The sequence below is a fragment of the Bufo gargarizans genome, chromosome 5 (assembly GCF_014858855.1).
Source record: "Bufo gargarizans isolate SCDJY-AF-19 chromosome 5, ASM1485885v1, whole genome shotgun sequence".
Lineage (NCBI taxonomy): Eukaryota > Metazoa > Chordata > Amphibia > Anura > Bufonidae > Bufo > Bufo gargarizans.
This window is the reverse complement of record NC_058084.1, coordinates 757,875-780,597: the sequence shown is the minus strand read 5'-3', so window position 1 is coordinate 780,597 and position 22,723 is coordinate 757,875. Positions and strand designations below refer to the sequence as shown.

The following is a 22,723-nucleotide window of genomic DNA, read 5'->3' as shown; positions in this document are numbered from 1 at the left end:
GAACAATAAATTTGGAGAAAAATTTATATATGGATGTCGTTTTTTCAGCTGAAAGTGAAAAATTTCATTTTTTTGCAAAAAAATCGTTACATTTTGATTAATAACAAAAAAAAGTAAAAATGCCAGCAGCAATGAAATACCACCAAATGAAAGCTCTATTAGTGAGAAGAAAAGGAGGTAAAATTCATTTGTATGGTAAGTTGCATGACCGAGCGATAAACGGTGAAAGTAGTGTAGTGCCGAAGTGTAAAAAGTGCTCTGGTCATGAAGGGGGTTTCCCCTAGCGGGGCTGAAGTGGTTAACCCTTCTATCAGCCCTTTATTTCAGACCTCATATCAACCTTCATTGTCAGACCCTCCAATCAGAGTTTCTTGTCAGAAACCCCATCAGACTAAAATAAACTTCTCTTGACTCTACTGCGCCACAGCTCCTCTCCATCTCCTGCAGCAGTTGTGCTCCCATGTCCTCTCCGGTCACCTGAGTGCAGCGTCAGGTCATAGTTTGTGCACTATGTCCTGATGCTGTACGGGGCTAGGACAGTGCAGCGCCGGCCCTAGGAATGAAGACCGGGAGGGTGAGTATTACAGGTGCTTGCAGCACTTAACTCCCTACTCCCCGCACCTAACGCATACTAGTGAGCTTTATAAGACGCACTGGGGGGAAAAAGTGCATCTTATAAAGCAAAAAATACTGTAGATTAAAATAGAAAATCTGCAAAAAAGTGTGAAATTTAGAAATTTTCCTTCAATTCCCATGGAACATTAACCCTTTAAGGACGCATGACGTACCGGTACGGCATGTTTCCCGAGTCCTTAAGGACCCATGACGTACCGGTACGTCATGAGTTTTTAAATCGAGATTGCGGAGCTGCGGGGGTTAATCGGAACAGGATGCCCGCTGAAATAATTCAGCGGGCATTCTGTCACAACGCTGCGGGGGTCATATGACCCCTGTATCGGCAATCGCAGCAAACCGCAGGTCAATTCAGACCTGCGGTTTGCTGCGCTTTCTGCTGATTCTGATCCCTGCGGTCCCTGACCACTGGGATTAAACTTTAAAATGCCCCAAATAAAGTTTTTTCATCCCCCCCCTTGCACCCCTGAATGATTTTATGGTGGCGGGTGGTGCAGGGGGGGGTGTCAGGCGGGACTCAAATTTTAATTGGTGTCCAGTGGGTATACCAGAGTGTCAGCACATTGCTGACACTCTGGTACAAACGGCTGACATCTGTGCTGGGATGTCAGCCGTTTAACCCTTTCCATACTGCGGTCCGCTGTTTGGAAAAGGTTAACAGTAAGAGGGGGCTCCCTCCCTCACCCATTGGGATGCTGCTGTGCCTTTGCAGCCCCCCGACATGATGGGATCACAGAGGGACGGAGCCCCCCTCCTTACCCTTCCCCGTCTGCTCAGATGTGGCCACAACTGAGCAGACGGGGAAGGTTCCCATGGCAACAGAACGCCTTCTCAGGCATCCTGCTGTCCATGGTGCTGAACAGATATGTGCTAAAGGCATAGATCTCTTCAGACAAAGTGTAAGTAAAATACAGTGCAATACACTATTTAGTGTACTGTACTGTATTATACAGACATCAGACCCACTGGATCTTCAAGAACCAAGTGGGTCTGGGTCAAAGAAATGTAAAAAATAAAAGTGAAAAAAGTTAAGATTAAAAAAAATACATTTATCAATATTTTATTTTATCTGAATAAAATAAAATAAAAAGAATACACTACACTTATTAGGTATTGCCGCGTCCGTAACGACCTGATCTATAAAAGTCATGTTACTTTCCCCGCACGGTGAACGTCATAAAAATAAAAACTATGAGGAAATTGAAATTTTGCCCACCTTACTTCCCAAAAATGGTAATAAAAGTGATAAAAAAAAGTCGCATGTACGCCAAAATAGTACCAAACAGTCATCTCATCCCGCAAAAATCATACCCTACCCAAGATAATCGCCGAAAAACTGAAAAAACTATGGCTTTTAGACTATGGAAACACTAAAACATGATTTTTTTTTGTTTCAAAAATAAAATCATTGTGTAGAACTTACATAAATAAATAAAGTATACATATAAGGTATCTCCGCGTCCGTATCGACTGGCTCTATAAAAATATCACATGACCTAACCCCTCAGGTGAACACCGTAAAAAAAAAAAAATTGTCAACTGTGTAAAAAAAATAAAAAAATATGCACCCCAAAATAGTGCCAATCAAACCGTCCTCTCATCCCACAAAAAATGAGACCCTACCTAAGATAATCGCCCAAAAACTGAAAAAACTATGGCGCTCAGACTATGGAGACTTTAAAACATGATTTTTATTTATTTTTTGTTTAAAAAATGAAATCATTGTGTAAAACTTACATAAATAAAAAAATGGTATACATATTGGGTATCGCCGCGTCCGTGACAACCTGCTCTATAAAAATACCACATGATCTAACCTGTCAGATGAATGTTATAAATAAATAAATAAAAAAGGTGCCAAAAAAGCTATTTCTTGTTACCTTGCCTCACAAAAAGTGTAATATAGAGCAACCAAAAATCATATGTACCCTAAACCAGTGTTTCCCAACCAGTGTGCCTCCAGCTGTTGCAAAACTACAACTCCCAGCATACCCGCACAGTCCAAGGCTGTCCGGGCATGCTGGGAGTTGTAGTTTTGCAACAGCTGGAGGCACATTGGTTGGGAAACACTGCCCTAAACTAGTACCAACAAAACTTCCACCCTATCCCGTAGTTTCTAAAATGGGGTCACTTTTTTGGAGTTTCTACTCTAGGGGTGCATCAGGGGGACTTCAAATGCGACATGGTGTCCAAAAAAAAACAGTCTATCAAAATCTGCCTTCCAAAAACCGTATGGCATTCCTTTCCTTCTGCGCCCTGCCGTGTGCCCGTACAGCAGTTTACGACCACATATGGGGTGTTCCTGTAAACTACAGAATCAGGACCATAAATAATGAGCTTTGTTTGGCTGTTAACCCTTGCTTTGTAACTGGGAAAAAAAATATTAAAATGGATAATCGGCCAAAAAAAAGTGCAATTTTGAAATTGTATCTCTATTTTCCATTAAATCTTGTGCAACACCTAAAGGGTTAACAAAGTTTGTAAAATCAGTTTTGTAACGTTGAGGAGTGTAGTTTCTTAGATGGGGGTCACTTTTATGGAGTTTTTACTCTAGGGGTGCATCAGGGGGGCTTCAAATGGGACATGGTGTCGAAAAAAACCAGTCCAGCAAAATCTGCCTTCCAAAAACCATACGGTGCACCTTTCCCTCTACGCCCTACTGTGTGCCCGTACAGTAGATAACGGCCACATATGGGGTGTTTCTGCAAACTACAGAAACGGGGCAATAAATACAGCATTTTGTTTAGCTGTTAACCCTTGCTTTGTTACTGGAAAAAATTGATTCAAATTATTGAAATTCTCAAATTTAATCTCCATTTGCTAATAACTCTTGTGCAACACCTAAAGGGTTAACAAAGTTTGTAAAATCAGTTTTGAATACCTTGAGGGGTGTAGTTTCTAGAATGGGGTCCTTTTTTGGGTGGTTTCTATTATGTAAGCCTCACAAAGTGACTTCAGACCTGAACTGGTCCCTAAAAAGGGGCGTTTTTTTGCGGCGGCTACCAGCAAGTAGGGGGTCTACTTGCTGGTAGCCGCCGCAAAAATCCGCCCGGAGGGGGGGCGTTTATTTGCGGCGGCTACCATCAATTAGACGCCCTACTTGCTGGTAGAGACCTAATTTACATATTATAAAAGTTTGTTTTTAGAAGAATCTGCTGAAGGAAAGTAAGTAAGAGCATTATATTTTCATATATCGCAGTATAAGGAATTTAACTAGCCCAAAAAAAAAAATTATGACTTTAGTGGGGTGACAGAAGCCCTTTAAGGTGAAATAGGGTTGAGTCCTTAAGGGGTTTTAAAGGTGCAGTTTCTAAAATGGTGTCACTTTCTATTATGTAAGCCCCATAAGATGACTTCATACCCAAATTGGTCGTTTAACCCCTTAAGGACCAGGCCATTTTTAGCAAATCTGACATGTCAGTTTATGTGGTAATGACTTTAAAACACTTTTACTTATCCAGGCATTCTAGGATTTTCTCGTCACATATTGCACTTTATGACCGTGATAACATTGAGTCAAAATATTTCATTTTTATTTATAAAAGAATTCTAAATTTAGCAAATTTCCAAATTTCAATTTCTCTACTTTTATAATAGATGGTAATACCTCCAAAAAATAGTTATTACTTTACATTCTCCATATGTCTACTTCATGTTTGGATCATTTTGAAAATGACTTTTTATTTCTTTGGGACGTGAGAAGGCTTAGAAGTTTAGAAGCAAATCTTAAAATTAAGAAAATTTCCAAAACCCAATTTTTGGAGGACCCAGTTAAGTTATGAAGTCACTTTCTGGGTCTTATATATTAGTAGTCACCCATAAATCACTCCATTCTAGAAAATACACCCCTCAAGCTATTTAAATCTGATTTTACAAACGTTAACCCTTTAGGTGCCCCACGAAAATGGGAATGAAATTTCAAAATTTCACTTTTAGCACATTTTAAATTTTAATCTATTTTTTTATGCAACACATTAAGGATTAACAGCCACGCATAACTCAAAATCTATTACCCTGAATATAGAGTTTACAGAAACACCCCATGTGTGCTCAAAAACCTATGTATAGGCGCATAGCAGGCTTCAGAGTGGAAGGAGCACCATATGGCTTTTGGAGAGCAGATTTAGCTGGAATGGTAATTGGGAGCTATGTCGCATATGGTGGCCCTACAGTGGAAACCCCCCAAAAGTGGCCCCATTCAGGAAACTACATCCCTCAAGGAATATTTCAAGGTGTGTAGTGAGCACTTTGACTCATCAGGCGTTTCACATAATTTGGAAACGCTCGGCTGTGTAAAGGAAAAATAAAAAAAATTCCAAGGAAAATTTGCTTTACACTCACTTTTTTCACTTTCACAAGGGGTAGCAGGACAAAATGCACCCCACATTTCCCCCAAAATATGGCAACACACCATATGTGCTCAAAAAATTATGTATGTGTGCACAGCAAAATGATGTATGTGTGCGAAATATGATTTTTGCAGGCCTGAATAAACAGACATGGATTTTAGGTGCCATGTCGCATTAAATAAATTCCTAAGGTCCCCAGAAATTAAAAACCCCAAGAAGTGACCCCATTTTGGAAAGGGCACCCCCGTATGAACATTTTAAAGGGTGGAAAGGGCACTTTTGACCTAACAGTTGTCTCACAGAAAAGACTAGGTAGTGGTTGTTGGAAAGTGGATATGCAAGCGAGGTGGACTAAATCAGAGATCTAAAGTGGAAATATTACAAGAAGCATAACAGATGAAAGTAAATTAATACTCCATGAATGAGTGGTAGATTCTGTAACACTCCTGCATGCACAGGGCAAGTTTTTTAGGGCCTGTTTTGCAGTGGTACATGGTGTCTTTCCTTATCCCCTTTTTGGAATACACCCCGCATCTTTTTTGGGTCCTTCCTTTCCTTGCTGTCTGGGGGACTTGACCTGGAAAATGCGCCCAGCTTTTAGTACCACACGTTTGTTTTTCGTGTGGCACTATAGGGCTTCTGAAGTTGATTTGAAAGATCCACCCCTCCCATGTGCCTGTTGTAGTCCAGGATACAAAATGGTTTGGGGACAGTGGTAGTGGTACTTCGTACAGGAGCAGGGGAGCTGGCATTAGTGTGAATAGTGGTCAGTACAAGGATGTCCCACTTGTACTAAATAACCAGCATTTCTCACGGAGGACAGCCATACTTTCACCCATTCTCAGTGGTTGCCCTACCAGGGATCTAGGGAGTCCTCTGATTTTTGCGCACTGTGTAACAAGCCACAGTACCTCTGGCTGTTAGGGACGTGAATAGGGGTATGCTGGTTTAATAGTTATCCACATAGAGGTAGTAACCCTTATCCAGCAGTGGGTGCAGTAAGTCCCACACAATCTTCCCACTAACTCCTAGGACAGGGGGGGCATTCTGGGGGTTCTAACCTGGAATCTTTCCCTTCGTAAATGCGGAACTTGTGGGTGTACCCGGAGCTACTCTCACAAAGTTTGTAAATCTTTATGCCTAACTTTGAACAGACGGTCAAATGTTGGGTCGTTTTGGGGTGGGCACTGTGAATTGTCGTTATAGTGTAGGAATTTCCTAACTCAAATCCCTTGTTGGGCATATAAATTAGTTTGGACCTCCATTACATTTACAAAATCTTTAGAGAAGAATATTTTGAAAAAAAATCAGTTTCTGTGAAGCCTGGACAATCTATCTGAATTCCTGAGTTTCCCACAAACTCAGGAATTTGGGGCTGATGATTGTCTGGTGGTGGGGTCCATAAGGCTTCATTCTGGGGGGCTTCCTCCGCTGCTGCTACTCTGGGGTGCCTTTTAGACAGTCCTGAGGAGGAGGAGATCTTTGTTTTAATATGGCCTGGAAACAGCTGGAAAAAATAAAATAAAAAATCAGTTCAGCTATTCCAGATGTTCTTCTTTTTTCTGTTCTTCTTTCAGCAGCAAAGAGTTAAAATCACAGTGGTGTGCACCACAAGTCCCAGGAAGCCTACATGCAGCTAGAATGGCTGCATGTAGGGAAATTCAGCCTTTTCCTGTGCAGCTAATAGCGCTGCCTACACCAGTTCAGCAGCGGCCACCTACCCCTGACGACGACCCCGATGCCTGTGACAGCTTCCTGCGCTGCGATGTGCTGGTCTGCATTGAAAAGCCAATCGCAGCGCTGCAGGGGGGGGCGGCGTAGCACCATGGTGCCCTTACCCGGCATGTCTGCCTGCCGGTAAGAGCAGCCATGGTGCCGAGATTCCGCACCGTTCGTTCCCCAGAGCCCCGTGAACATTGCGCCGCTGGTCCTTAAGTCACGTCCGGTTGTGCCGTACATGTACGGTGCGGGTCCTTAACCGCTTGCCGCAACTGTAACGCCGAAAGGCGTCATCGCGGCGGCTCTCCCAGGCTACGCTAACGCCGATTGGCGTCATCTCGCGTGAGCCGAGATTTCCTGTGAACGCGCGCACACAGGCGCGCGCGCTCACAGGAACGGAAGGTAAGCGAGTGGATCTCCAGCCTGCCAGCGGCGATCGCTCGCTGGCAGGCTGGAGATCCGAATTTTTTAACCCCTAACAGGTATATTAGACGCTGTTTTCATAACAGCGTCTAATATACCTCCTACCTGGTCCTCTGGTGGTCCCTTTTGTTAGGATCGACCACCAGAGGACTCAGGTAGGTCAGTACAGTCGCACCAAACACTACACTACACCCCCCCCCCCCCCGTCACTTATTAACCCCTTATAAACCCCTGATCACCCCATATAAACTCCCTGATCACCCCCCTGTCATTGATCACCGCCCTGTCATTGATCACCCCCCCTGTCAGGCTCCGTTCAGACGTCCGTATGATTTTTACGGATCCACGGATACATGGATCGGATCCGCAAAAAGCATACGGACGTCTGAATGGAGCCATACAGGGGGGTGATCAATGACAGGCGGGTGATCACCCATATACACTCCCTGATCACCCCCTGTCATTGATCACTTCCCTGTAAGGCTCCATTCAGACGTCCGCATGATTTTTACGGATCCATGGATACATGGATCGGATCCGCAAAACACATGCGGACGTCTGAATGGAGCCTTACAGGGGGTGATCAATGACAGGCGGGTGATCACCCATATACACTCCCTGATCACCCCCCTGTCATTGATAACACCCCTGTAAGGCTCCATTCAGACGTCCGCATGCGTTTTGTGGATCCGATCCATGGATCCGTAAAAAATCATGCGGATGTCTGAATGGAGCCTTACAGGGGGGGTGATCAGTGACAGGGGGGTGATTACCCTGATCACCCCCTGTCATTGATAACCCCCCTGTAAGGCTCCATTCAGACGTCAGCATGCGTTTTGTGGATCCGATCCATGTATCCATGGATCCGTAAAAAATCATGCGGATGTCTGAATGGAGCCTTACAGGGGGGGGTGATCAGTGACAGGGGGGTGATTACCCTGATCACCCCCTGTCATTGATAACCCCCCTGTAAGGCTCCATTCAGACGTCAGCATGCGTTTTGTGGATCCGATCCATGTATCCATGTATCCGTAAAAAATCATGCGGATGTCTGAATGGAGCCTTACAGGGGGGGTGATCAATGACAGGGGGGTGATCAATGACAGGCGGGTGATCACCCATATACACTCCCTGATCACCCCCTGTCACTGATCACCCCCCCTGTAAGGCTCCATTCAGACATCCGCATGATTTTTTACGGATCCATGGATACATGGATCGGATCCACAAAACACATGCGGATGTCTGAATGGAGCCTTACAGGGGGGGTGATCAGTGACAGGGGGGTGATCACCCTGATTACCCTGATCACCCCCTGTCATTGATAACCCCCCTGTAAGGCTCCATTCAGACGTCCGCATGCGTTTTGTGGATCCGATCCATGTATCCATGGATCCGTAAAAAATCATGCGGATGTCTGAATGGAGCCTTACAGGGGGGGTGATCAGTGACAGGGGGGTGATCACCCTGATTACCCTGATCACCCCCTGTCATTGATAACCCCCCTGTAAGGCTCCATTCAGACGTCCGCATGCGTTCTGTGGATCCGATACATGTATCCATGGATCCGTAAAAAATCATGCGGATGTCTGAATGGAGCTTTACAGGGGGGGTGATCAGTGACAGGGGGGTGATCACCCTGATTACCCTGATCACCCCCTGTCATTGATAACCCCCCTGTAAGGCTCCATTCAGACGTCCGCATGCGTTTTGTGGATCCGATCCATGTATCCATGGATCCGTAAAAAATCATGCGGATGTCTGAATGGAGCCTTACAGGGGGGGTGATCAGTGACAGGGGGGTGATCACCCTGATTACCCTGATCACCCCCTGTCATTGATAACCCCCCTGTAAGGCTCCATTCAGACGTCCGCATGCGTTCTGTGGATCCGATACATGTATCCATGGATCCGTAAAAAATCATGCGGATGTCTGAATGGAGCTTTACAGGGGGGGTGATCAGTGACAGGGGGGTGATCACCCTGATTACCCTGATCACCCCCTGTCATTGATAACCCCCCTGTAAGGCTCCATTCAGACGTCCGCATGCGTTTTGTGGATCCGATACATGTATCCATGGATCCGTAAAAAATCATGCGGATGTCTGAATGGAGCCTTACAGGGGGGGTGATCAGTGACAGGGGGGTGATCACCCTGATTACCCTGATCACCCCCTGTCATTGATAACCCCCCTGTAAGGCTCCATTCAGACGTCCGCATGCGTTCTGTGGATCCGATACATGTATCCATGGATCCGTAAAAAATCATGCGGATGTCTGAATGGAGCTTTACAGGGGGGGTGATCAGTGACAGGGGGGTGATCACCCTGATTACCCTGATCACCCCCTGTCATTGATAACCCCCCTGTAAGGCTCCATTCAGACGTCCGCATGCGTTCTGTGGATCCGATACATGTATCCATGGATCCGTAAAAAATCATGCGGATGTCTGAATGGAGCCTTACAGGGGGGGTGATCAGTGACAGGGGGGTGATCAGGGAGTCTATATGGGTGATCACCCCCCTGTCATTGATCACCCCCCTGTCATTGATCACCCCCCCCCCCCCCCCCCCTGGTAAGGCTCCATTCAGACATTTTTTTTGGCACAAGTTAGCGGAAATTTTTTGTTTGTTTTTGTTTTTTCTTACAAAGTCTCATATTCCACTAACTTGTGTCAAAAAATAAAATCTCACATGGACGCACCATACCCCTCACGGAATCCAAATGCGTAAACATTTTTAGACATTTATATTCCAGACTTCTTCTCACGCTTTAGGGCCCCTAAAAAGCCAGGGCAGTATAAATACCCCACATGTGACCCCATTTCGGAAAGAAGACACCCCAAGGTATTCCGTGAGGGGCATATTGAGTCCATGAAAGATTGAAATTTTTGTCCTAAGTTAGCGGAAAGTGAGACTTTGTGAGGAAAAAAACAAAAAAAAATCAATATCCGCTAACTTATGCAAAAAAAAAAAAAATTCTAGGAACTCGCCAGGCCCCTCATTGAATACCTTGGGGTGTCTTCTTTCCAAAGTGGGGTCACATGTGGGGTATTTATACTGCCCTGGCTTTTTAGGGGCCCGAAAGTGTGAGAAGAAGTCTGGGATCCAAATGTCTAAAAATGCCCTCCTAAAAGGAATTTGGGCCCCTTTGCGCATCTAGGCTGCAAAAAAGTGTCACACATGTGGTATCGCCGTACTCAGGAGTAGTTGGGGAATGTGTTTTGGGGTGTCATTTTACATATACCCATGCTGGGTGACAAAAATATCTTGGTCAAATGCCAACTTTGTATAAAAAAATGGGAAAAGTTGTCTTTTGCCAAGATATTTCTCTCACCCAGCATGGGTATATGTAAAATGATACCCCAAAACACATTCCCCAACTTCTCCTGAGTACGGCGATACCAGATGTGTGACACTTTTTTGCTGCCAAGGTGGGCAAAGGGGCACATATTCCAAAGTGCACCTTTCGGATTTCACCGGCCATTTTTTACACATTTTGATTGCAAGGTACTTCTCACACATTTGGGCCCCTAAATTGCCAGGGCAGTATAACTACGCCACAAGTGACCCCATTTTGGAAAGAAGACACCCCAAGGTATTCCGTGAGGGGCATGGCGAGTTCCTAGAATTTTTTATTTTTTGTCGCAAGTTAGTGGAATATGAGACTTTGTAAGGAAAAAAGATAAAAAATAAAAAATCATCATTTTCCGCTAACTTGTGACAAAAAATAAAAAATTCTAGGAACTCGCCATGCCCCTCACGGAATACCTTGGGGTGTCTTCTTTCCAAAATGGGGTCACTTGTGGCGTAGTTATACTGCCCTGGCAATTTAGGGGCCCAAATGTGTGAGAAGTACTTTGCAATCAAAATGTGTAAAAAATGGCCTGCAAAATCTGAAAGGTGCACTTTGGAATATGTGCCCCTTTACCCACCTTGGCAGCAAAAAAGTGTCACACATGTGGTATCGCCGTACTCAGGAGAAGTTGGGGAATGTGTTTTGGGGTGTCATTTTACATATACCCATGCTGGGTGAGAGAAATATCTTGGCAAAAGACAACTTTTCCCATTTTTTTATACAAAGTTGGCATTTGACCAAGATATTTTTCTCACCCAGCATGGGTATATGTAAAATGACACCCCAAAACACATTCCCCAACTTCTCCTGAGTACGGCGATACCAGATGTGTCACACTTTTTTGCAGCCAAGGTGGGCAAAGGGGCACATATTCCAAAGTGCACCTTTTGGATTTCACCGGTCATTTTTTACACATTTTGATTGCAAAGTTCTTCTCACACATTTGGGCCCCTAAATTGCCAGGGCAGTATAACTACCCCACAAGTGACCCCATTTTGGAAAGAAGACACCCCAAGGTATTCCGTGAGGGGCATGGCAAGTTTTTAGAATTTTTTATTTTTTGTCGCAAGTTAGTGGAATATGAGACTTTGTAAGAAAAAAAAAAAAAAAAAAAAATCATCATCATTTTCCGCTAACTTGTGACAAAAAATAAAAAGTTCTATGAACTCACTATGCCCATCAGCGAATACCTTAGGGTGTCTACTTTCCGAAATGGGGTCATTTGTGGGGGTTTTCTACTGTTTGGGCATTGTAGAACCTCAGGAAACATGACAGGTGCTCAGAAAGTCAGAGCTGTTTCAAAAAGCGGAAATTCACATTTTTGTACCATAGTTTGCAAATGCTATAACTTTTACCCAAACCATTTTTTTTTTGCCCAAACATTTTTTTTTTATCAAAGACATGTAGAACAATAAATTTGGCGAAAAATGTATATATGGATGTCGTTTTTCTTTGCAAAATTTTACAGCTGAAAGTGAAAAATGTCATTTTTTTGCAAAAAAAATCGTTAAATTTCGATTAATAACAAAAAAAGTAAAAATGTCAGCGGCAATAAAATACCACCAAATGAAAGCTCCATTAGTGAGAAGAAAAGGAGGTAAAATTCATTTGGGTGGTAAGTTGCATGACCGAGCAATAAACCGCTAAAGTTGTGGAGTGCCGATTTGTAAAAAAGGGCCTGGTCACTAGGGGGGTATAAACCTGTGGTCCTTAAGTGGTTAAGGGGCTAAAAAGTTGGTTTTGGAAATTTTCTTCAAAATTTTACAAATTCTAATGCTTCTAAAACTCTAAGCCTTCTAAGGTCTAAAATAAAATGACATTTACAAAATGCCAACATAAAGTATAAATATTGTCAACATTAAGGGAGCATTCACACGAATGTGTTTTTCTTCCGTGTCCGTTCTGCAACTTTTGCAGACAATGCACGGACCCATTCATTTCTATGGGTCCGCGAAAATAGCGGAATGCCTTTTATTCTCATCAGTGTTCTGTCCGTTCCGTGTGTCCGTTCCTTTTATTTTAGAACATGTCCTATACTTGGCCGCAAATCGCGGTCCGTAGCCCTATAGAAAATCATTGTGTCTGTGAAAAACTGATAGCACACGGAAATGCATCCGTATGTCATCCGTTTTTTGCAGATCTCTGTACTGTCGGATTTAAGAATTGCGTTGAAATCGAAATGCGATTAATATAACTTAAGGTAATCGCATTGCGATTTCAACTTAGAGCTGGGTTTCTAATAGGTCAGCTTGCTAGAATTAACGAATATGGAATATAACAGTGCTAAATTGAAATTGCAATGTGATAACTTCAAGTTATATTAATCGCATTGTGATTTTAAATTAGCACTGCTATATTCCATATTCGTTAATAACTTTAATTCTAGCAAGCTGACCCATTAGAAACACAGCTCTAAGTTGAAATAACAATGCGATTAATATAACTTGAAGTAATCGCATTGTGATTTCAACTTAAACCTGGTTTACCCTGGTTGGCTTGGTAGAATTAGCGAAGATGACGAATATGATGAATGTATTTGTCATATTCCTCAAAACGAAGATAACAAAATATTCTCCATCTTTGTTTTAGCTCCATATTCGTTAACTTCGCTAATTCTAGCAATCAAATAGGAAAGTTGACTATAGAGACAGCTGTGTTTAATTTGCTATGCGATTATATTACTTAGCTTTTTTAAAAAAAATAAATAGAATAATTATAATACTTGATAATTGAAAGGGGTTGGACATTTAAATTTGTCAATTTTAACCCTTCCGTTTTTTTTGCGGACCGTGAAAAATGGATGACACACGGAAGCACCACGTCTGTATTATACGGCCTTGCGGAACGGAAACGGAAAGATAACTGAAGACATACAGAACACACGAATCTGTGATTTACGGACCACAAAACCAACACGGTCGTGTGAATGCACCCTAAGTAATAGTTATTTTATAAGGTGACACTTCCTGTCCTAAAAGAAGAGAAATTCAAATTGCAATTTTTTTTCACATTTTCAGTACATTATGGATTTTTTTTTGTGTAAAATGTATTGACTTAAATTTTCCACTAACGTGAAATACAATGTGTCACGAAAAAAACAATCTGAGTCACTTGGATAAGTATAAGTATTCCTAAGTTATTACCACTCAAAGTGACACATGTCAGATTTGCAGGAAGGTGAAAAATGACCTAAGCATATGACCTCCAAAGTGAGTGAGAAGCATTTGAGCAAGCCTAAATCCACAGAAGATACTGTATGTGGTTAGTTCTAAAAGATGTTCAAAACAATTTTCCTACTGATGGTCTTCAAAAACTCTGTGCAAGTGTACATAGAAGAATTGAAGGCTTTATTGAAGGCAATTCTGATTTGATTTAGACTTATCTTTTATTGATTCTCTATGCATGTTGTTAACTACTAAGGGTCCATTCACACTTAAGTATTTTTACCTTTCCAGATAAACGTTCCTTTTTTTTGCGAATCCGTTTTTCAGTGCAACCTTCCGTTTTTTTTTACTAAAGTGCTTCCGAATCTGTTCCGTGTTTCCGTTATTCAGTTTTTTATATATATATTTTTTTCCATCCATTTTCCTGTCAACGGATCCGCAAAATCGGATGACATTCGGATGGTTTTGTGAATGTCATCCGCATTTATGCGGATCCTTTGACTTGAATGGATAACTGACCCGAAAAATGGACAGAAAGTAGGGCAAGCTTAATTTTATATTTTTTCAGGATCCGCATACTCGAAAATAGGAAACCGGAACCGATTCCGTGATTCGGACAGCACTATGATTGGTGCCCGCATTTTTGCTGATGCAATTGAAATTAATAGATCCGGAAACTGAGTGTTATAACGGACGTGTTAATGGACCCTAACACTTCTATTTTTGAAAGCAGACATACTGTACTTCGTGTGTATGTATATTTACTGTGTGTGTATATGATATACCAATACTGAAATGAAGCAATGTAATTGACTCAATTTGTTTTGGCTACAGACTATGCAGAGTCATGCTGCTGTTTTCCGAACCGGCTCGGTATTACAGGAAGGCTGTGAAAAGTTGAGTGCAATCAATGCATGCATGGATGACCTCAAAACATTTGACAGAGGTAATGCATTGCAGTGGTCTTTTTCTGGTATTTGTTCTCCGTTTTTTATTTCACCTGTTTTGTTTGTAGGGGTGGATTGTGAACCCCAAGTTGTAGGTAGATACAAATTAGCAGAAGGCAGGGCCAGCACAAGTAGGCATGGTTATCAATACCATAATACAGCATACAAAATACCACATTGCACCATAAAATACTGCCGCCGCAAACAAAAAAGTTTCAGTGGTGGCCCACTGCCAAGTTTGCCAAGGTATATTAGACAGTCATTGGATATCAATTTTACTTCAGGCCAGTGGACTACAGTCCCCAAAAATTATTCATTCACTGTACAGAAAAGAACAAGTGATTATGTGGCTGGAGGTACATTAGGCGGTCAACGTATAACAATTTTTCTGTTGTCTAGTTAGATTATAGGCCCCAAAAATTATGCATTCCCCTTACATTAAACATCAAGTGATTATGTGGCTGGAGGTATATTAGACTGTCATTGGATATCAATTTTTCTGCAGGCCAGTGTAGTACAGGCTCGAAACATTAGGCATTCACTGGACAGAAAAAATCCTCTCCTTTCAATTTTTCCTGGTCTTTCCATGCTACCAAGTATAAGGCTCCATTCACACATCCACAATTCCATTCCGCATTTTGCGGAACGGAATTGCGGACCCATACATTTCTATGGGGCCGCGTTGTGTGGCCCCGATCCGGAATTGTGGACCCGCACTTCCGGGTCCGCAATTCCGATCCTGAAAAAAATAGAACATGTCCTATTCTTGTCCGCAATAGCGGACAAGAATAGGCATATTCTCTTAGTGCCGGCAATGTGCGGTCCACAAAATGCGGAACGCACATTGCCGCTGTAAGTATTTTGCGGACCTATAGTGCACCCAGTAATAATAGTAATGCTCCCTATAGTGAGCCCAGTAATATAATGGCCCCAATTGTAATAATGTCCTTGGTAATAATGTTCCCTATAGTCCTCTAAATGGTATGTTCCTTCAGACTGGCCCAGACTAAAAAAGAAGAAAGAAAACCAAATACTTGCCCGATTCCTGTTCCATGCCACCATATGTGGTACAGGCGGTTGCTATAACCTCATTGCACAGCTTGCATCCCAATAAAGGCCCTCGCAATGTTGTCATCGCTTTGCAGCCACCTGCTCTTCTCATATGTTATAAGCTAGATTACTGTCTTTTTATTTTAATTTGTTGAGGAGTAGGAGTATATTTGCAATATACGTTTATTAGGTGATTTTTGTACTATTTGTGAGGGAAAAAAATGGCTCTGAAGTTAGTTCTAACCCATCTTCAGTGTACTGTATGTATATGACTGCCCTCATTTACTGTAGAACTGCTTCTCAGTCTCCCTGCATTCTATACTTACTATCAACGGTGAGCGGTGACTGCCTGCTCTCCTGGATCTCCCCTGTGGCTCGTTATTCAGTGAGCGCATTGGGGATACAGAACTGAGTATACACCACCAACCACTAATATATAGGGGGTCATTTACTTACCAGAAATATTACTATATTAGACATATTTCTGACGCAGATTGCAGCCCAATGGTCCTTTGCACAGCAATCTGCAACTTTTTACCACTCACGCCAGGTCCAAAAAAGTGATCATGGCATGGGTAAGGGGACGTAGAAAATTGTTAAGCAAGGAAGCTGTCTTAAATTTAGAAGTGGCGGTGGGCACGCCGAAGTTATGTAGAGGCCGGTTTAGCTATAGGGGATATTAAGAGCAGTGTCTAAAACGTCGGTCTTAATAAATGACCCCCATAGTGTAGAGATGTCAAAGTCCAGGGAAATGGGATAAGGGGTTTTATAGCATATAAGGTAATTTATATGTGTATAGGAGGGTAGCACGAGTGAGCCGGAAGAATCTTCAGTGTTAAATACCGTTCTGTGCTGAACAGTGAATACAGGTTTTCATTGCAAATATAATCACTTAGCCTACACGTTAAGAAAAAACATTAAGTGACAGTTACGAGAGTATGCAAATGAACTCATACCACCAGTTGTAATGTAGTTGCCCTATAATTCAATGTTCAACTTTTTAAATGTGAAATGTAACGTCTTTTGAATGATAGTTAAGCCAGCACTTTATCTGCAGACAGTTGTTTTGGGATGATTGTCCCTCATCAGTGCAAAGCAGAGTATTGGCTTAACTGGATGAGACAAATGAACTTTAAAGGATAGAAGCAAAAGTATAATTTTTTGTAATTACAAAAACATTTAATAGTGCAAAATAAATTTCAGCAAATTCATTTTTGTAATCCACTTTATGAAATGAATGTCACAAAACTGAAGGTACCCTGTAATATAGAGTTGAAAATCTGCAATTTTCTACATATACGGTACACTATGTTAACCCCTTCCTGACCGCCATACGGCTATTTACATCGGCAGTCGGGACTTAAAAGATGGAGTGGGTGCCACAGCCGCCGGGTTCCTGCTGTTTCATACAGTAGGCAGCCGCGGCTAATGTCTGCAGAAGGCGGTAATGCCGATCGTGGACATTTAACACTAAAGATGATGTGGTTAGTCCTGATCATGGGCATCTGAATGCTGAAAACCTGGAAGCACGCGCTTCCAGGTGTGCTCCGGACACAAAAATGCTGCTTGATATATTTCCAACAGATGTAGTCAGTCAGTAAAGACATGTTCTCTCATTTACTCTCACCATAAACAATCATTGTCGACTGGTTTTGCTTACACACTAGGATGACAAACCAGGGCAAACTGGGCTCCTGCATAGGGCTGCATGGTTTAGGGGCAGCACTGAGATAAATGCAAGGTATGTATTCTACTGGCTTTGTGGTTATCTGCTTCTCGATGAGAGCTAATTCAATTGCACCTGTTCACATAATAATATTTATGTAGCACCACCATATTCCACTGCGCTTTATAAATTCATAGGGTTTATGTACAAAACAAAAGTAACTGGCTAATATACAACTGAAACACTAGGATTCAGGGGTCTGCTCACAAGATCTTACAACCCATGAGCCATAGCCTCATTTTTGGCTGCATGGTAGTAAAATAATTTTCTTATAAAAATAAAGGTACAAAACTCTAATGTATAACACCATCTGTTAAGCCATTCCCATAAAACCCTGTCTTTACTCATGTAAACTAAGGTGTTTTTTTGTTGGGAGAGGTGGCAACCCTACCTGTAACAAATTAATATTGTAACACGAGGGAACACTTGTATATTCAGCTTCAGAGTTGTAACTAGTAAGTGACAATATGCAATAATTTGAGGAAAGATAAGATAATGGCCATATAATTATATAGTTTCTTTATAATTGTAGGAATCATTTGGAATACTGATTTGGTGGAGGCACTTGAGCTACAAAACCTAATGCTTAATGCACTTCAGACTATTTATGGCGCTGAAGCTCGGAAAGAAAGTCGTGGGGCTCATGCCAGAGAGGACTACAAGGTAAGATTGTATAAAGTATTCTTTTACACAGTGTGTATATATTATATATATTATATATAATATAATATATATATATATATATATATATATCTATATCTCAGAAATGGGACCGCACTCCAAGACTTGAAAAAACAGTGTCTTTATTAACCCATGTGAAGCAGTAGCGACGTTTCAGCCCACAACTGAGCCTTTCTCAAGCTTGAGAAAGGCTCAGTTTTGAGCTGAAACGTCGCTACTGCTTCACATGGGTGAATAAAGACACAGTTTTTTCAAGTCTTGGAGTGCTGTCCTATTTCTGGTATATATTAAGGGTGAGAAGCTCATTCCCTTGGACGCTGCACCTGAGCCAGTTTACTGGTGCCGCCGAATCCTTTTAGATGTCCAAGTTGTGCAATGTCCAAGTATGACAAGATGTGCAATGTCCAAGTATGGTAACTGGTGCTTACCCACTTATAAAGAGCAAAAATCACATCAAATACATAATTGCTTACAACTGCACCACATCCATACATGATTAGTGCATAAACTATAAATTATAAACATGTGCGAGAGGAGGAAACTAATGAATTGATACCTGGAAGAGTGATAGTGCCCACATATACCATCGCGCTGTTAAGCGCGTCCCTGGGATACCATTGCGCATGTCCCAATCGCAAACGCGTCACTGGCAGGCGTCCGCACGGAGACGCACGTACGTTGCAGTTTCACATGTTGATGACCCAAGCAGCGCACATTGCAGTCACTCGCAGCGTCCTTCCACCAATGACCACAGAAGGCAGCGCATGCGCATCAGCGTCACCATACTGGCAACCGCCATATTAGAAAGGGGAACATTGCCAGATCATTTATTCAATCCTTGTCCTAATAGCAAACCGCCGTCTCCGTTCTGTGGGTGAATCCCACTGCCGGGCAGGTTAGAAGAGTCTCCATCTTTTCCAAGAAAGATAACCCCATTCTAGTTGTTACCCCAACGCTGCAAGCACGTCAGTGCCAACAGCATTGTGGGTCCCTATCCTGCTTTAATACGTGACTAAGAGGGTTCGCCTCAATTTGATGTAACAGAACGGTACCAAACAGTAGGTCAACAGTCAGCAGCATGAGCTAAAGCATTATCTCAATAAAAAACAGGGGGGGAGGAAATATCCTCCATTATGTACAAGTGGGACATACGCATGGATCCCAAAGAATAAACATAACATAATCACAGTGAAAAAAAGGTTTCATTGTGGGCTCCTCATCCACCGTCCAAGCTCATCAATTTTCCAAGATGCCTTCTCCGATTGTGCAAGTGTTTCTAAAATAATAAGTGTCAGTGATACATATAACCCAAATTCATTAATAGCCTTATAATATAAACATTGTACTATTCCATGTTTTATATTTATCTTTGTTACTAATTTTTTATTTTTATTTTTACCAACGAATCTGTCTGCTGCAGGAGGAAATACTTAACATACAACCTAGACAATACAGGGCAAACGGGCCTCTTCACATCCCACCAACATATCTATAATCTATTAGGATGCAGGCTAATTAAAGTCTTGATCCAATACATTTCTCTCTTTTTTTTTTTTTTTTTTTTTTTTTTTTAAGTAGAGATATACGGTCTCCACCCCTCCGAGGCATTTGGATCTGGTCAATGATCCAGCATCTAAGATCTTTTTCATTGTGCTTTTTTAACCCAAAATGTCTGGGAACTGGAAGATCTGTACGCCCCTTTCTGATAGTCTAACGGTGGTTGTTAAGCCTGGTCTTTAAATCATTAGAGGTTTCGCCTACATATAGCAGTTGGCAAGGGCATGATAGAATGTACACTACAAAGGCAGTCGCATCTCAAATGGAACTTAATGGGGTATATATGTCCCGTACTAGGGTGTGTGAATGTCCTAGATCTACAGACAAGGCGACAGTTGACACAATGCAGGCACGGAAAGCAACCAGTGCCAGATGGTGCCAACGTTGTCTGTCTGGTAACAGATTTGGGTCCCACATCAGCTCTTACTAGCTGATCTCTGATGTTTTTGTATCTACGGTAAGCACATAGAGGCAATGCCCTGAATTCAGGTACCGCTTTACGGCAACAGCTCAATATTGACTAAGGTCTCTTCAAGATTTTATTGATTGCGCTACCGTATTCAGAGTAGGTGGATACAAATGTAATTCTATTCTGTATCTTCTTATTGTTACTACCCTGAAGTAGGGAATCCTTATCTACAGCTAGTGCTTTTTGTTTTTGCACCGTAAGCAATGTATTCGGATAACCTTGCTGTTTAAATTTGATGATCATATCATCTACTCACAAGATCTTACAACCACACGTCTCCTTTTTTAGGTTGGTTATTAACGTTCTCTGCATGTCCTCCTTCGAGGATACCTTCCATGAATTTCAAATAATCATTCTTGAGTTTGGGATCTCTTACCATCCTTTTCTTCAAACATTTCAATCTTGCTAGGGCAAGATTTCTATTATTTGACATATGAGGTTGTTCTCTAAAATATAAGGGCATTTCAAGATAGTAACATAGTACATAAGGCCGAAAAAAGACATTTGTCCATCCAGTTCGGCCTGTTATCCCGCAAGTTGATCCAGAGGAAGACCCCTCTCTAGTAGCTATAGCCTGTAGTATTATTAAGCTCCAGAAATACGTCCAGGCCCCTCTTGAATTCCTTTATTGTACTCACCATCACCACCTCCTCAGGCAGAGAGTTCCATATTCTCACTGCTCTTACCGTAAAGAATCCTTTTCTATGTTTGTGTACAAACCTTCTTTCCTCCAGGCGCAGAGGATGTCCCCTCGTCACAGTCACAGTCCTGGGGATAAATAGCTGATGGGATAGGTCTCTGTACTGACCCTTGATATATTTAACAAGGTGACCTTGTTAATTCTGCTAATTACTTTCTTTCTAGAGCAGTGATGGTGAACCTTTTTAAGACCGAGGGTCCAAACTGCAACCCAAAACCCACTTATTTATCGTAAAGTGCCAACATGGCAATTTACCCTGAATACTACAGTCCAATACAGTATATCTACCATGTACTTTATCATTTATCTACAATAGCCTGCCTACATTCAGTGCACTGCCTGCGCTGTTCATAGCGTGCCCTGCACTGATGAATGGCAGGAAAAGTCTAAGGTATATTGGTACACCATAGACTTTTTCCAGGGTGTGGGTGCCCACAGAGAGGGCTCTGAGTGCCGCCTCTGGCACCCGTGCCATAGGTTCGCCAACACTGTTCTAGAGTGTGTACGAACTATGTCTTCTTGGGATACACTCTTTTCTTTAGAACTTATGTCTGCAAAGTCGGATTCAAGGATCTTGATTACTTTTACTGAACTTACGGTTGGTAACTCGATGACACAATCCTGTCACCTGTCTTGAGTTTGCGATCTGCTGTTTTCCTCCAACACCACCCCATCCTAGATCAGTTTTAACAGCGTAGGGTTCACCCTTTCCTCCTGTGATTTTTACTTTTGTGGTACCAAGGCTTCGGGACAATCGTAACCTATCAACAGTTTAACACCAAACCCCTTCAGCGGGGACATTTCATGAGATATGACAAATAGGTGCTCCCATTTATTGGCTGTTTCACAGGTAGGTATGCGATCTCAATCTAGAGGTAAATTGTCTTTTGTATAAGCTGGAGGTAGATCTAATGTGAAGTTTGAATGAAGTCCTCCAACTCGCAGTCCTTTGACTGTTCACTAATGTGTCTCTCCCCGTCATTGTGGTGAGATTGAGCTTCACTGGTTGTGTAGTCGCTTGCAATTTTTTGCAGATTTCTTGATCAATGAAGGTGACGTCACTCTGGGCATCCATTAGCACATCAGCGTATACCTTTTTATTCCTCCTTTTAGGATTTGAAATGCACACTGGTACAACCATTGATGTGCAGTTGCTTTCCCCTTCCCTCACTCTGCAAGAGAATACCGATACTTTATTTTCCTCCTCAGTATCTTTAAGTATTGAGGATTTATCTTCCTTTTGACGTTCTTCATGTAGTGGTGTAGGGTGGCTTCCTTTGCAAATGCTGCATGTGGCCTTTTTTTTTTACACTCCTTAGTAACATGGCCTATTCTTAGACATCCAAAACACAGTTGGTTATCAAGTACAAATGTCTTCTTTTCTTTTGAGGACTTCTCCTTTAATTGTTGGCTTTTGTGTATGGAGTAGTTCTCTCCACAGAACATACACTCTGAAGATTTGACGTTTCTGTCTCTCTACTGATCCCAGTAGTAACTTTGAACTTGCTCTCGTAGGTATCTGGAGCTTTAGCTGCTGTGTTGGTTGCAAAGCTAGTTTTTCTTGCACGCCTTATCTCTCTTGCAGACCTTAATTCTAAGGATTTTAAGATTTGCGATGATGATAGTGGATAACATGCTATCCGTGCTTCCTTATTGACGAACTCGGAGAACTCTTTAAAACTTTAGAAGTTATTTCCTAGATCTAACTGTTCAGTCACATAGTGATTTCATCTAGAAGCCACTTCTTCAGGTAGCTTGGCTAGCATCCTGTGGTTTTCTAGATAGTCGTTCAGTACTTCCAGTCCTTGCATGCTTGCAGAAAGTCACCATACTTTTTGAGTCTGATGTGTTCTTTAGGACCTATTTTAGGCCAGTTATTCAGTTTCTCTCTAAAGACTCTTTGTACTAAGTAATGATGACCATATCTTGCTTGAAGGGTTCTTTGTCT

At 42.1% G+C, this 22,723-nt stretch overlaps 1 protein-coding gene across 1 annotated transcript in view; it reads left to right on the top strand.

Annotated features, from left to right (window-relative positions):
• The window catches only part of SDHA (succinate dehydrogenase complex flavoprotein subunit A), a 373,951-nt gene that overhangs the window by 278,916 nt on the left and 72,312 nt on the right, over window positions 1-22,723 (top strand). The window contains exons 12-13 of the mRNA XM_044293667.1: window positions 14,480-14,591; window positions 17,901-18,031. Coding sequence (XP_044149602.1) covers window positions 14,480-14,591; window positions 17,901-18,031 — 243 coding nt within the window. The remainder of the gene's footprint in view (window positions 1-14,479; window positions 14,592-17,900; window positions 18,032-22,723) is intronic.